At 40.2% G+C, this 17234-nt stretch overlaps 1 protein-coding gene across 3 annotated transcripts in view; it reads right to left on the bottom strand.

The window, feature by feature from the left end:
• The window catches only part of LOC126292131 (zinc finger protein 668-like), a 66204-nt gene that overhangs the window by 16148 nt on the left and 32822 nt on the right, over positions 1 to 17234 (bottom strand). For all 3 annotated transcript variants that reach the window (XM_049985964.1, XM_049985966.1, XM_049985965.1), the window contains 2 exons: positions 13764 to 13932; positions 13 to 514 (listed from right to left, as the gene is read on the bottom strand). In XM_049985964.1, the coding sequence (XP_049841921.1) occupies positions 13 to 514; positions 13764 to 13932 (671 nt within the window). The remainder of the gene's footprint in view (positions 1 to 12; positions 515 to 13763; positions 13933 to 17234) is intronic.

Below are 17234 nucleotides of genomic sequence, written 5' to 3'. Positions count from 1 at the left end.
TTAACTGATCACCTGTTCGTGAATTCTCGCCCACAGTGGCAGCAGCTCCCTACAGGTGTTTTCGGACTACCGGGTTGTGTTCGGCTCACAGAAGAGCGGCGGTTGATGCGGTGTGCACGCAGCAGGTGCCGCTGCCACTCACGGTCCCCGCGGAAAGTGCGGCGGCAGTGGAGGCAGCGCCGGGGCGGACGGTTCCTGGAGTCGTCGTGCAGCACCATGTGGTGGCGGAAGTGGGCCATCCGCGATATCTCTTCGCCGCAAACAAGGCAGGGGAAGGGCTGCCCCCGCGAGTGTGCGATGCTGTGTATGCAGAGCTGCACTCGCGTAGCGAACCGCTTTTCACAGGTCGTGCACGAGAAGGGCCGCTCGCCAGTGTGCCACGCGCACAGTGTGGCCAGCTCCGAGGCACTCTCGGCAGCGGCGCCGCACTGTTTGCAGGAGAATGCGGGCTCCTCCTCCGTCCCGGGTTCGTCCCACGCCGGGCCCTGTTCCAATAGTCGGCGCAGTATCGGAGCTGCCGGAAAACAAATAGAGTGTCGTCAGCTAATGTGTAACACTGCCACACCTATGGCATTTGTAGATGTAGATGATGCTTTAACATTGTCGACTTGACGTAATGTACGGAAATGAGCTCTCTGTGGGAGGCTACCATTAGCATTTGCATCACGGCCCCTGTCGCTCAGGACCAGGCTCTATCCGTTACGCTGCTGATGACTTCAACACTTGAGAATGAATAGTTTATGACAAACAACAGATTCCTCTCAGTCATGCTTTAATGTGGTTGCGTGCAATTTCAAGTAAACACCATTGCGCAACATACAGAGCATGACAAACCAATGTCTATACAATTCAATATGCTGTGGCAGGAGGCAGTGGGAAGACATGCTAGTTAGGAAGTACATGTAACGTGAGACGCTTCCAAGGCGTGGTGGCAACGAACTCCTAAGGAAAAAACTGTTAACGGTAAGGAGAAATGAGAGGGAGAGATGTTCTTAGTACAATGGTGGGGATCATTGTACATCAACATAGATACTCTGCAAGCCACTGTATGGCACATGGCAAAGGGTGGCCTGTACCACTACTAGTTTGACTGCCTATGTCCCTCTGTATGAGTCCTAATTTCTCTAATCTTATCTTCATGGTCCTTATACAAAATGTACGTTAGCGGCAGCAGAACCGTTCTGCTGTCAGCCTCAAATGCCAACACTCTAAATCTTCTTAATAGCGCTTCTCAAAAAGAATGTCGCCTTCCTTCCAGTGATTCCCATTTGAGTTACTGAAGCATCTCCATAATACCTGCATGTTGTTCAAACCTACCAGTAACAAATACAGCAGCCCACCTCTAAATGCTACAATGTCTCCCTTTAATCTGACATGATGCAGATCCCAAACACTCGAACAGAACTCAACAATGGGTAGTAGTGTATTACACACATCAAAGAAGTTCTGCATCTTCTCGGTTCTGAGGGTTCCGGAACCTGTACAGAAAATTGGTATATAGATCAACATGAACATCATTTTTGCCCTTTTTATTGCTCATGAAAACCACATACTGCATGTTGTGCCACCATACCAGATCTTCAGAGGTGATGGTCCCGACTACTGTAGACACTGGTACCTCTAATACCCAGTAGCACATCCTCTTGCATTGATACATGCCTATATTCGTCGTAGCATACTAAGCACAAGTTCATCAAGGCACTGTTGGTCGAGATTGTGCCACTCCTCTACAGCGATTCAGTGTAGTCCCTCAGAGTGGTTGGTGGTCACGTCACTCATATACAGCCCTTTTCAATCTATCCAGGCATGTTCAATAGGGTTCATGTCTGGAGACCATGCTTGCTACTATAGTCGAGCGATGTTGTTATCCTGAAGGAAGTCATTCACAAGATGTGCACGATGGGGGTGTGAATTGTTGCCCATGAATGCCTCGCCAATATGCTGTTGATATGGTTGCACTATAGGTCGGAGGATGGCTTCATGTATCGTACAGCTGTTATGGTGCCTTCCACGACCATCAGCGGTGTACGTCAGCCCCACATAATGCCACCCCAAAACAGCAGGGAACATCCACCTTGCTTCACTAGCTCTACAGTGTGTCTAATGCAGTCAGCCTGAGCGGGTTGCCTCCCAACACATCTCTGACGATTGTCTGGTTGAAGGTCTATGCGACACTCATCAGTGAAGAGAACGTGATGCCCATTCTGAGCCATGGACATCGGGAGTGAAGTTGTGCATCATGTAGTCTATTGCGCACAGTTTGAGTCATAACGACATCTTATGGCTGCACATAAAGCGTTATTCAACATGGTGGCATTGCTGTCCGGGTTCCTCCGACCCGTAAGCCGTAGGTAGCGGTCATCCACTACCGTAGTAGCCCTTGGGCAGCATGAGTGAACATGTCATCAACAGTTTCTGTCTGTCTGTATCTCCTCCATGTCCGAACAACACTTGGTTAACTCCGAGATGCCTCGACACTTCCCTTGTTGAGATCCCTTCCCGGCACAAAGTAACAATGCGAATGCGATCGAACCACGGTATTGACTGTCTAGGCATGGTTGAACTACAGACAACACGAGCTGTGTACCTTCTTCCTGGTGGAATGACTGGAACTGATAAGACTGTTGGACCCCCTCTGTCTAATAGGCACTGCTCATGTATGGTTGTTTACATCTTTGGGTGGGTTTAGTGCCATCTCTGACAGTCAAAGGGACTGTGTCTGGGATACAATATCCACAGCCAACGTGTATCTTCAGGATTTCAGGGAACCGAGTTGATGCAAAACTTTTTTTGATGTGTGTAATGTGGTTTCCTTTGTAGATGAACGACACTTTCCTCAAATTCTCCCAAAAACACTGAAGTCAATCATTCGTATTTCCTATTATACAGTCCTTACATGCGCATTCCATTTTATATTGCTTTGCAACATTACACCTAGCTGCTTAATCAACATAACTGTGTCAAGCAGCACACTGCTAATGTGGGACCCGAACAGCATGGGATTTTTTCTCCTATTCACCTGCATTAATCTACACTGTTCTACATTTAGAACTAGCTGCCATTCTCCACACCAACTAGACACATTGCCTAAGTCATATTGTTCCTCCTACAGTCACTCACTGACAACACCTTGCCATACTCCTTAAGATCATCAGCAAATAGTCACAGATTGCTGCTTACCTTGTCCACCAGATCGTTTATGTATAATGTCTGCCAGATCATTTACGGGTATAGAAAATAACAGCAGTCCTATCACAGTTCCCTGTAGAACTCCTGACAATACCCTTATCTCTACAGGACACTTGATGTCAAGGACAACCTACTGCATTCTGTTACTTAAGAAGTCTTTGAATCACTCACATACACGAGAATCTATTCCGTATGCTTGTACCATCATTAAAAGTCAGCTGTGTGGCACTGTGCCAAATGATTTACAGAAATCTAGGAATATGGAATCTGCCTGTTGCCCTCATCCATGGTTCACAGGATCTCATGTTGCAGAAGACAAGAACTCTGCCAATCATATCAATGCTAACCAAAGCACTGGTCTTAGGTGAGGAATGGAAGGGGAAACAGAAATTTTATATGCATTTGGAAAAAGAGATTTCTGGAAAAGTCATGAATTAGATGAGTCTATCGTCTGAGGCCTTGGAAGTGAGTTAAAGGGTGCAGTTGGCACCCACCTCTCAAGAATAATGGCGGCACATCAGAGGCTACTAACCCTGTTTGGCAGAGTGCAGGTTTACTGTTTACTTAGTGAACCAAAGCTGGACAGAAGACTCGAATGGTAGCCACCTTAGTGACAGCATTCCTTACACATGTCAAACAGCAGAATGCACTTCCCTGCATCCGACTTATTTTGAGTTACCCTCAGAGCATGGGGCTCCCTTTTTCATTTGTGTAATTAACAGTTTATAAAGTTATACAGAATAAATGTTATCTCTTTTATGTCGTGGTTATAATTTTCTGCGCAACTCTCCCAAATGTGTAGTAAAAATGATGATCTAACATTAAATATACATTTGCATCCTTGGCAGGCAGTGATATGAGACAGGGGAGAGATTATAGTAAGCATAGGCCTATTAGTCTTATTCCCACAGATGCAACAAGGATGCTCCCACTGATGTAACAAGGATGCAGGGATATATATATATATATATATATATATATATATATATATATATATATATATATATATATATAAAATTAAAGTCATCTACAACATGTAGATATGCCAGACTAAGCAGTAAGAGTGAAAGGGCCTGGAAGAGGAGCAGTAAATCAGAATGGAGTCAGGCAGGACTGTGGCCTCTCCCCAACATTATTCAATCTGTACACTGAACAAGTTGTGAAGGAAACCAACAAGAAATTCACAAAGGGAATTAAATTCAGGAAGGAAGAAAATGAATTTGACAACGACACCGTAATTCTCTCAAAGATGGCAAAGGACCGAAAAAGAGCAGTTGAACAGAATGGTAGTATCTTGTAAAGAGGTTATAAAATGAACCTACACGAAAAGTGTTTGTGAAAAAGAGGTATTTGTAAACATCAAATAAGATTTTAAATGTTAGGAAACCTTCCCTGCAGATATCTGTCTGGAATGTAGTTTTGTACAGCAGTGACATGAAATGATTGTATGACACTGATGGCCAGAGGCCCCACCTGGGGAAGTTCAGCTGACAAGCTGCAAGTCTTTTCTGTTAATACCACATTGGGCAACTTGCATGTCAACGATGATGAAATGATGATCAGGACAACACAACAACCAAACCCCAAGCAGAGGAAATTTTCGACGCAACCGGGAATCGAACCCATGTCCACAGCATGGCAGTCAGACATGCTGACCACTCAGCTACAGGGGCGGACATGGCAGTAAAACATGGACAATAAGTATTTCAGACAAGAAGCAACCAGTAGTACAGAAGAATGTTGAAGATTGTGTAGGCAGACTGGATAACTATGGAGGAGGTACTGATTGAAATTGGGGAGACCAGAAATTTGTGGCACAAACAGCTCAGCTGCTAGGCCACATCCTGAAGCATCAAGGAATTGTCAATTTAGAAGTGGAGGGAAAACGGAGAGGGAGAGGGGGGAAGGGTAGGGAGAGGGGAAAGGAAGGAGAGGAACAGGCTTCATCTCAGAGTAGTACTTACACCCTATGTCGTCAACTCTGTTGGATGTAAAAATGGTTCAAATGGCTCTGAGCACTATAGGACTTAACTTCTAAAGTCATCAGTCCCCTAGAACTTAGAACTACTTAAATGTAACCTAAGAACATCACACACATCCATGCCTGAGGCAGGATTCGAACCTGTGACCGTAGCGGTCGTGCGGTTCCAGACTGTAGCGCCTGGAGCTACTCGGCCACTCTGGCCGGCTTGTTGTATGTATCCAAGTCTTTTTCTTACCCTATAGTTTTTACCCTCTACAGCTCCCTCTAATATCATGAAGTTATTCCCTGATGTACTAACACATTTCCTATCCCTCCTGTCCCTTCTTTTTGTCAGTGTTTTCCACAAATTCTTTGGCTTGCCAACTGACCCACTGTTCTCACACCTTTTCATATGACTTGCAGATAACAAAAGGAGACATAAACTGGTGGTGGATAACAGTGTGTCTATTGACAATGATGGAAAATTATGCACTAAATGCTATCAATGACTACTTGAGGTACAAAAGCATGGCTGACCACAAAAGATACCTGACAAACATGGAAGGTCTTCCCCCATTGTCGAAGGCAGAGAAACTGTGAGAAGGACGGAGGGCAGAAACAATCATCCAGGAGCACGGAATTACCTAAGAGAGTAGTGAGAAAATTACTAGCAAAACATTGACACTTTCGCGACCCAATCTTGCTGTATTTTCAACAGCCAAATGTTTCCACATCTTTCAGTATGGCATGCAGATAACACCAAGATTTTCCAGCTGCAAGCAGATAACAATAAGCCTGTCAATGATGATGGAAAATTAGCCACGCGATGTCATCAATTATTGATTAGTCATCACATTCCTTCTCCAACAAATTGCAACAAAATGGAATTTTAGAAATGTGGTGTGTCTTACTGACTTTTCATTTGGAGAAAACATCTTGTGTTACTCCATGCACTTATCAACATCCAAAAGTATCATGGAGTAATTCAAATAAATAAAAAAGCGGTCTGTCACATCCCACAAATCATGGAGGAAGTATTCTAGCAGCTGCCACGAAATCTTATGGATGCTGATGTTATTGTGATCAGAGAAGAGATGTCATAAATTAATATCAAGCAGAAGAACGTATCAGAATTCCACTTTTCATCACATTACAAATTGTGGATTCCTGTTTTTCATGTTAAAAAAAGAAGATAAATATCAAATCACAGCATAAATTGAAACTTCTCTGCTTTTTTGTGGTCTATATATTCTTAGCAACAGAAAATCAACCAAAATTTAAATATTTTGTATTCCCTGCTTTTTAAAGAAAAACGCGGAAAAAAAGAAAAAGAGGTCAAACATTTTGTGAAATCACAGACCTTGCAGTCTAGTGTGCCTTGATTTTTTCGATCATCTATGCCCGAACTGGGGGGGATATCCATCAAGTTTTAAGTCTCAGAAACATTAAAATGTTTCAGTACAGAATCTTTCAAATATCAGGAAAGAGGTTGTATGTGGGTCCAAGACATAATGTCTCCTTTAAAATTGTTCTTGCTCAATCACTTCTCACGATAAACAAAAAGTACATGATTTCAAACATCATTCAAAGGTGCGTCAAACATTGCTCCAATCTATTTTATTTCTTGTTTTTTGACAAATTATTTTACAAAACATTTGACTGGTTTTCTTTTCTTTCTCTCATTTCTTAAAAATTTTCTTATCTGCATTAACAGTTTCATTCAGAAAAAATTAATTGTTTTTGTTGACATAAATCACGTGTGACCTTACAAGTGATGAATCTGAAACTGTATTTTCCTATAACTAAAGCATACTGTTTTCTGAGAGATGATCAACAATTAGAAGGCACATTTACTGCTAAAGGATTTAAGTCTGCCACAAACTTGGATAAAAGAGAAAAGGTGTTATAAATCGGAGATGCAATGACTAATTATATTGTAAGCATAGGCCGTAAACACCATAGACTGCACATGATGTCATTACACTGAAACCAACATTTAAGTCACGTGACTTGGATGTAATAGTGCAGTTAACCTGATTTCTCTGAAATTCCTAATATTAATGAGATGATTATCGTTTATACATGTGGCCACATGAAACATACTGACAGGTGTGTTTACAAGCAAGAAAATTACAGTTCTCTAGTGAATACTTGTTTTTGTTGCACTGTGTGTCTTTTAGTCTGCTGTTTCCACAGGAGAGGAACACAAAGGATCAGTTTGGTAGGCAACATTACTTGACTGACGATTTCTCAAACAAATGTGAGAAATGTTTTGTTATGCTTTTATAAGAAATGAAATCCATTTATAACCATAGGTTATGACTTTCCACTTAGTGAAACCAGTATGTAAAGCAAGTAAAAGATTTCCAGTTTATGTTAAGAGAATCTTCTGTGGCAACTTAACTGGTTCACTCATCAAGGAACGATTTTATACGCATAGTTAACAGTCTACATTCATCTTTAATTGTGTATGACACTGTCAGAAGCATATCTGCACCATGAAAGACTTTCACACTTGCATATAAAATTACTCAAGACCTGATGGAAGTGTTTCTTAATACTGTGGTAAATCGTGGAAGAGCAGAATATCAGTCTAGCAGTACAAAGCTGCTTCCAAGGGATTTTTGTTACACATTCAGACCGATACATCTACTAGTGCTGATTGCTCTGCCATTGTAATAAATAATGACTATGATTATCTATCTCATCCAGTTTCTTACACTTCGTATCTGGTTAGGAAACTGGACAAAAAACTGAAGTGCCACATTTGGAAAATTTCACCACGTTCTAAAATTTTTAGTACCAGTCCCTTGAGCAGAAAAAATAGAGGTGGCTTATGTATTATATTTCATAACCATGTTTACCTGTGTACAGTGGGCCAGATCAGACAAACATCCATCTTTAATATGAAAAACTCTTTTCAGAAATTAGTTACCTCAGCTTTTCACGACATATGGAATGATGCTTTCCTTCAGCTAAATAAACACATTTCAAACATTCCTCCCCTTGATAATCACATTCATCAACTGAAGAAATAAAGCTTTACTAGTTGAGTAGTAAAACAAGGCTACATGATGAAGTGAGGCGCCACATCCAGAAGCTACATCGTGGTCTGATTAGAAGCACCCACACAAAAATAGTTTTGTTTAATAATCAGAGATTTGGTGATTGTTTTGAAAATAAAATTACATACACATGTGATGGCACTTACAGCTGCAGAAGTCATATCATCTTAGCTTGAACTGTAGTTTTTGGGTTTGTTTGTGTGAAATAAATTAATGAATTTGAGTCCCATTCTGTATACCTTCTCTGTACGTTTCTTACACCCTGTTGCTGACAACTGAGAAATTAATGTGTTTGTTTTAGTGAAATTCTGAATAGCAGTTTCCAAATTCCTATGCCTTAAAACTGTGTTATCATCTTAATTTTTAAGATGATCTGAGTCGAAACATTCCATTAGAACTATTGACGGCCTTGGGAGAGCCAGTCCTGACAAAACTCTACCATCTGGTGAGCAAGATGTACGAGACAGGCAAAATACCCTCAGACTTCAAGAAGAATATAATTATTCCAGTCCCAAAGAAAGCAGGTGTTGACAGATACGAAAATTACCGAACTATCAGTTTAATAAGTCACAGCTGCAAAATACTAACGCGAATAATTTACAGGCGAATGGAAAAACTGGTAGAAGCCGACCTAGGGGAAGATCAGTTTGGATTCCGTAGAAATGTTGGAACACGCGAGGCAATACTGACCTTACGACTTATCTTAGAAGAAAGATTAAGAAAAGGCAAACCTACGTTTCTAGCATTTGTAGACTTAGAGAAAGCTTTTGACAATGTAGACTGGAATACTCTCTTTCAAATTATAAAGGTGGCAGGGGTAAAATACAGGGAGCAAAAGGCTATTTACAATTTGTACAGAAACCAGATGGCAGTTATAAGAGTCGAGGGGCATGAAAGGGAAGCAGTGGTTGGGAAGGGAGTGAGACAGGGCTGTAGCCTCTTCCCGATGTTATTCAATCTGTGTATTGAGCAAGCAGGAAAGGAAACAAAAGAAAAGTTTGGAGTAGGTATTAAAATCCAGGGAGAAGAAATAAAAACTTTGAGGTTCGTAGATGACATTGTAATTCTGTCAGAGACAGCAAAGGACTTGGAAGAGCAGTTGAACGGAATGGACAGTGTCTTGAAAGGAGGATATAAGATGAACAACAAAAGCAAAACAAGGATAATGGAATGCAGTCGAATTAAGTTGGGTGATGCTGAGGGAATTAGATTAGGAAATGAGACACTTAAAGTAGTAAAGGAGTTTTGCTATTTGGGGAGCAAAATAACTGATGATGGTCGAAGTAGAGAGGATATGAAATGTAGACTGGCAATGGCAAGGAAAGCGTTTCTGAAGAAGAGAAAGTTGTTAACAACGATTCTAGATTTAAGTGTCAGAAAGTCATTTCTGAAAGTATTTGTATGGAGTGTAGCCATGTATGGAAGTGAAACATGGAAAATAAATAGTTTGGACAAGAAGAGAATAGGAGCTTTCGATTGGTGGTGCTAGAGAAGAATGTTGAAGATTAGGTGGGTAGATCATGTAACTAATGAGGAGGTATTGAATAGGATTGGGGAGAAGAGAAGTTTGTGGCACAACTTGACTAGAAGAAGGGATCGGTTGGTAGGACATGTTTTGAGGCATCAAGGGATCACAAATTTAGCACTGGAGGGCAGCGTGGAGGGTAAAAATCGTAGAGGGAGACCAAGAGATGAATACACTAAGCAGATTCAGAAGGATGTAGGCTGCAGTAGGTACTGGGAGATGAAGAAGCTTGCACAGGATAGATTAGCATGGAGAGCTGCATCAAACCAGTCTCAGGACTGAAGACCACCACAACAACAACAGTTATGAATATAACTATGCAGTATAGGGGTTGGTATATTAATGTTAATACAGACTGTCTACAATCTGCTTATTGTTACTGAAGATCTTGATTCATTCCACATCCATGAGAGTTCTCTATCTACAGTGTAATTTCATTACAGGTTTTAGCAGCATAATTAATTACCTTCATATATGCAAAGAAATCTTCTTTTGGGCCTACACAATTCACAAACATATGAAAATCTAAACTGTGAAAGGAAACTATTTCAAAATCCATGCAGAGGTATTTCCATGTGTTGAAAGTTAGGGTGGATACTGATCCCTGGATGTAAAACTTGATGAATGACTAATATTTTGAGATGATATGTTGTTAATATCTAGCTCAATACACAAGTATAATCAACGTTTTGTTGTACATTATGCTTCCTATCTTCCTATCGTTTCCGTACCTGCATTGTATTAAGCGAAAGTCAGAAAATATATGGGCTTATTTCCTTCCTTACAAAAGCATGCTAAAACATTTCACATATATTCTTGTGGAATCGTTAGAAAACTAACGAATGCTGCATGCAAAATTGTTATTTGTCTTCCAATCCTTTGGAAGGGGTAAAGTATCGGAATTCACAATGGGGAGAGGGGGGAGGAGGAAAAGGGGGAGGGGGAATGAGAGAGAGACAGACAGACAGAGAGAGAGAGAGAGAGAGAGAGAGAGAGAGAGAGAGAGAGAGAGAGAGAGAGAGATGTATCGTATTTACTCGAATCTAAGCCGCACTTTTCTTCCGATTTTTGTAATCCAAAAAACCGCCTGTGGCTTAGAATCGAGTGCAAAGCAAGTGGAAGTTCTGAAAAACATTGGTAGGTGCCGCCAAAACTAACTTCTGCCGTCGAATATATGTAGAGCTACACAGGCATGCTTTGCAGGCACAAAGATAAATACTGGCACCAAAACCTCTGCGTCAGTAAATAAATTTAAAAAAAAAAAGGTGGAAGACGAGCTTTTTTTCTCCACGCCGAGTTTCGACCACTGCATTTTCATACATTATCCAATTAAGTAAATACAAATTCCGTATTGTTTATCTTCGAATGTAGCAGCATTTCAATGTACTACGAAAATGCAACTGGCAAGGCTGTTTGGGATGTTTGTCAATATGGCCAACTCTACGTTCTGAATTTTTCCCTACCTGTGAGAAGAGATGGTTGCTAATAGGAACTTTTTATGAATTGTTATCACATGCAGTATTCTCTTCATCATAAGAATAATGCGAATATAAACATTTTGCCATGTATTCTTTTGTTTTTGCTGCTATCTCATTGAAATCCTGTCTGCCTAATAAACTACGAAACTAGAGTGAGACAACAGTAAACACGGAAGAATATACATATCATGTCATGTTTATATTGGTATTATTCTTATGCGTAAAAGTGATACAGTCAGAAATGAAGCACGTCAATTGACTAGATTTTTAAATCTAAGATGACTCTAATTTCTGTGCAGAATGTAATGTACTAAAGAGGCACCCGTAAAGATTTTCAAACGGAGAAAAATTTTCGCTAAACTCTTGTTCAGGACATCTTCTAACATACGCAGTCTATTATTTGGTTCTTGTTGATCATTATCAAAGAAATCAGCAGTGTAACAACAAATAGCAGTCTCTTGCCATTGTTTTGCTAATGAGACGATTCCTCTCTTTTTTCTTATTGTTAGCTGCGGTAGCGCACACAAAACAAGTCTTGCCGAGAGCGGCGACAGGTTGTAAACACTCATTATCAGAATATGACAAACAATGCATGACACAGTACAGTAATGCATTTTCAGCTTAGAGTGACGTTAACACCTATAACAAAGAGAACGGCACTTATCAGATCAAAGAAAAATAAGCAATCAATTCAAACTAGACGAAGCATGTGAAAAAGGAAGGGTATCCGTATAAATACAGACGGAGCGCCTGACGCATAGCAATGGCTACCTGGTAAAGCTTAACTGCTAAGCTTATGACTCGAACCAAACTACTGTAGCTGTATCGTCATTCATTCGACCTAAATTTTGTCTCATATTACAATGGATCAACTTTGTTTTGATTTGGAGATGCGGCCTAAAACTTTTCTTTCACCTTGAATTTCGAGTCTCAAATTTCAGGTGCGGCTTAGATTCGGGAAATTTTTTTTCCCTTGATTTCGAGTCTTATTTTTCAGGTGCGGCTTAGATTCAACTAAATACGGTATTCACTGAAGAACAGTGAATCTGTCGCTTGTTAAAAAGAATAGTCAATATGTTTCAACTTGACCACATGTATAATCGATAACTACTACTTTATTATCAGGAATTTCGGAGAAACTAGGTTAACTGCACTACTACATGTGTAACAGTAGTACTACAGTTCGTTGGATTGTCAAAACCAATGCTTGATTTCAGCTATAAATGGGGAAAACCGTAACTGTCAGCTCCACTTAACACGATGCATACTGACAGGAACTTGGCTTTCTGCCCCGTGTCATGTGACTTAGATGTTGGTTTCAAGCCTTTACACAGCAGAGATACGGAACTGCACGGTCTATGTTATATATGGTCTATGGTTGTAATGGAGACTGATAAAATGCCTTAGTGGGAAAGCAAAATCTGAGGCAGAATAATAGCTGCCATGTGCATTTCCCTTTAAATGTACAATTTCATTGTGCTATTTTGGTAGCTGTATCTGTAAATTCTTCTGCAACATAAAACAAACTAACCCACTACTGCTAACTCTTCCTCCCATCATACAGCAATCCACTGAGTGCTTACTGAACGTGGTTTGTTTAATTTTCTCTTCCCAATAACATAATTGTCTGAGGCAACCATGTGGCTTAACTCTTATGATGAAATGGAATATATGCCATTACTGCCATTTGTTCACAAAATGTGTGTGGGAGAAGTATCCTTTGTACCTTGATGCAAAGAGAATTGATTCAGCATTTGTAATGTGAAGGTGTTCTCATTTTAATATAATTAATGCTAATCACCTAAAGTCTAAAAAAATGTTGTTGGTTATGTCCTTAATGGCATGACAATGTGAAGGAACACAGTGTTGTATGGTTGATTTTAGCAATGTATAAATTGTAGGTAAGACATCAAAATTTTATTTAAAACAGAGAGCAGAAAGATATATCATTACATTATTGAGTTATTGATTTTTACTTCCATTGGACCGTTGTGCACAATCTGCCCATTTCCATCCCTGCACATAGGGAATTATGTGGTCACAACAATTGTCATATTTCACAAATGGTTCAAGATATCAGAATGAGGTTTTTTGCAAATAATATCACACAAAGAGGCACATATGTTTTATTATAAATTCTCAAAACTTTTTTATTCGTTGAGATGTGGAGATAACTTATCCACAGCAGTGAGAGGTCAGTGGCTCAGGACACATACAGACTTAAACAGCACTGTAGGAAAACCTAAGCGGCATGCATATACGTGTGAACAGTTGCCTGGGGAATGGCAGAGCAGGATGTGTATATACATCCACAGCAGTGAAAGGGTTAAGCATCAAGACAATGCAGTGATGATGCAATGAAATACATCATCAAACAGAAATGTACTAGTAGCCTCCGTCACCCCCTTTGACACATTTCAGTGTTATAAAAAGAAGATGTGCGTGATCCACAGAAACTGCATTCCAAAAAATATTTTAACTCTTTAATGATATATTAAAATACAACTAGCTAAATACTGCCTATTTGTGAGTTTTATTATTACCAGTTTTAGGTTTAACATCCATTGTTGTTTCCTCAACATTATCATCAGAGGCCAAGTCAATGACTTCAATATCATCACCACAGCTCTCCTTCTGATTACTTTGAGCAGCTAACCGATTTTCTCCATTAGGAAATTTGTCCTGCAAATTCTCTAGTGTCCACTGGTCCTCCTGTAATAACAAGGAAGAGCATAAATCTGGCATGAGTAAAGTAGTGGGAACGGATTAGGCATATTTATCAAACTGTTCATATACACATAAATGAGTTGGTAGATAACATAGGAAGCTCCTCAAGGTTACTCACAGATGATGCTGTTGCATACAGGGAAGCAGCAATGCCAGATAACTGTACCAAAATGCAAGAGGACATGCTGATGATCAACACTTGGTAATGGGCGTGATAACTGACACTCAATGTAAATAAATGCAATACTGTGCAGAAATATACAGAGGGGGCCATTATTATTTGATTGCACTATTCGCCATAAAGTGCTGGAAACATAATCTATTACAAAACACATGTATCCGCATATCTGCTGAGTGGGGCAGCGATTCACAGCAGCAGCTCGCAGCAGCATTTGCAGCTGTACCTCACGCAGTTGATACCGTGTTGCGGCCCGTGGCTTCCACAGTCGAACTTGCCGCACAGTGATATGAATCACAGAGGTCTATCATCCTGCAGTACAGAGAGTTCCGAATGCTCCACTTGTGCAGTTGAGACGGTATTTCTGCTGCTCACGCATGACAAAAATGAAATTCAAGATATGGTTCTGTGTTGCACAATCCAAAGGACAGAGACTACCACACCAAAAATAAGATTGAGGACGCATGGCTGGACATACCCCTTTCCACCCTGAGAGAAAAAAATTTGAAAGCCAGGGTGGAAAGGATAAGAAACTAAATGAAAATGCCAACTCAGGAGCTAAAAAAGAAAATATTTTAAACTGGCTTCTTCCAGAAGCGAGAAGAACCTCTCCCTCAGATTACTGCTCCCCCCCCCTCCCCCTATCACCACATTTAATTGTTCGCAATCATGTAAAGATAACTGAGTAAAATTTATCACTTTGAAATTCATATCATGCAAAAGTCTGTTTTCATTCTGCATTCTTTGCCAATAGAATTCTCTAATCCATCAATGCATTTTTCATTTCGGTTTCCTATTGGTTTTGATGTTATACATCAGTATGAAAGCAGCTGATACATGTTTGGTATTGAGGGTGTTCTCGCACGCAATGAACAACTAGCAATCAGCAGTGAGCACCCGCCACATTTCAACAAAGTGAGGCTGCCGGTCATGAGCATGTACAGGTTTGCTGCATACAAACTGCTACACGTGGCAGACACACTCAGTCAGTACACGAATTAGTAGCCATTTAGAGCAATGCCACCAGGCTTGGTCAGTACATGGATTAGGACTTACCATTTAGAGCAACCTAAAGGCAAAAACTCATAAAGGAAAAGCAGCTGCCAGGCCAAGACTCAATGAAAGAAGCTGCAGACACTGCAATTCATTTATGGAAAAAAGACTTACAAAATGCTAGCTCCACATTTGGATATCTACTTTGAAAAACAAAGTAAAGTACACGGAAGAGGTTACTTACCACGAAACAATTTGTTGGGGTTTCTTCCTGTTCCAACTGTGTACGGAGCATTGAAGAATGCCTGCTAAAATGCTTCTGGGCATGTTGTAATTAGTTTGATCTTGTACCTCATGATCCTCACAGGAGTGATATGTAGGCGAGTGAAGAATATATCTAGATTCTTCACTTAACACCAGTTTTTTAAATTCTGCAAATAGGCTTCTGCAAGATAATTTTCTTCCATCTCCAAGAGTACACCAATTTTAGATTTTTCAACATTTCAATGATGCTTGCCCGTGAGTCAAACAAACCTGTGATTATTCATGCTCCCTTCTTTGTAAACCTTCTGTATACCCTGTACTTTTTAGGACGGGTCCCACACACTCTAGCAGTATTCTAAGATGGGACAAACGAGGGATCTGTACACAAATGTCCTCGTAGACTGACTGCATCTTCCCAACATCCTGTCAATGAACCAAAGCCTGTCACCTTCCTTAGCTGTAACTGGGCCTATGTGAAAATTCCATTTAATATACCTACAAATTGTTAAGCACAGGTATTTTTACAAGTTGACTGATTCTAATTGTGAATTATTCATATTGCAGTCACAGGATATTAAGTTTTTTCATTTTGTGTAGTACATAATTTTACGTTTCTGCTCATTTAAAGCAAGCTGACAATCTTCATGCCACTGCACAGTGTTATCAAAGATCTGACTGAATATTTCTGCACCTTTTTCCAGACAATACTTCATTACTGCAGTATCAAAGGTGTCTTTCTAACCTCATGTGGTATACGGCTCAAATCTCTGTGTAAGAAGATAAATTTAAATAGGCCACCATTGTACTACCACAAGCAAAGCTGCCTTCCTATGTAGCGGGCTATGAATGTCATCAGAGCACACCGTCTTTGCTTCTACTCACTCCCAGGAAGTGTATCTGTCCGTGTGTCATTTTAAGATGCAGCACTAAGAGCTCCGTCCAATTTTGGAAGACTGGCAATGAAATAACTACTATGTACCAAGTATGACACTCCTAATATTGTAACAGCTAGTAAGTGGCTGTATACTGAAACAGCCAGCAAGTGATCAACATTACTGTACCAGGACCAGTGTGGAACAAATACAACCAAGGATATCAAAATTACATATATTTTCAACTACCTTGTACATGTGTAAATACATATGCTCATGTTTTAACCACTTAATAAATGTTTGGACTAATTTAGATGAACACACCACCTTATATGAACTACTGATACAACAGCATCAAAGCAGTTTGATCGATATTTGAATATTCCTCCTCAGTTTGTGTCCTTACCAGGGAGGTTTAACAGGTATGATAATGAAGATTAGAAACCAAGTGGGAAATTTCAGCACAGGGTCATTTACTAAGTGTGAGAGCAACACAGAGATGCTCAAGAAACTCCAGTGCGGACCTTACAAGAGAGGTGTTGTGTATCATGAAAAGGTTTACTGTCAAAATTCTGAGAGTATCCACTCCCAGAAGAGTCGAGAGATCAGTGCTCGTACAAAGGCTTACTGACTGTTGTCCTCTCCAAACACCAGTCATGAAAAAAATATGAAAAGGGGTGGAGGTACTAGATGCTGATAGTGATAAAAAAAAAGTATACTCCACCACACACCTTAAGTGGTTTGCTGTACTAACATTGATACTATGTACTAACACTGATACTGTGTTTCAGGTTGTATTCTTCTTTTATTTAACCTATAGCAAACAATCAACCAACGCCAGTCCATACTACCTATTTCTTTGTGTGCCAATGATCTGGCTATCACCACACAAAGAAACATCTTTGAAGAAGTAGAATGGAACTAGAAAACTCATTAACATCTCGTCTGAATATTACCAATAACACTTTGCTTCTCCATGG

The sequence above is a fragment of the Schistocerca gregaria genome, chromosome 9, assembly GCF_023897955.1.
Source record: "Schistocerca gregaria isolate iqSchGreg1 chromosome 9, iqSchGreg1.2, whole genome shotgun sequence".
Classification (NCBI taxonomy): Eukaryota; Metazoa; Arthropoda; class Insecta; order Orthoptera; family Acrididae; genus Schistocerca; species Schistocerca gregaria.
The sequence above is the reverse complement of the archived record's forward strand: the minus strand, read 5'-3'. Positions and strand labels throughout refer to the sequence as shown.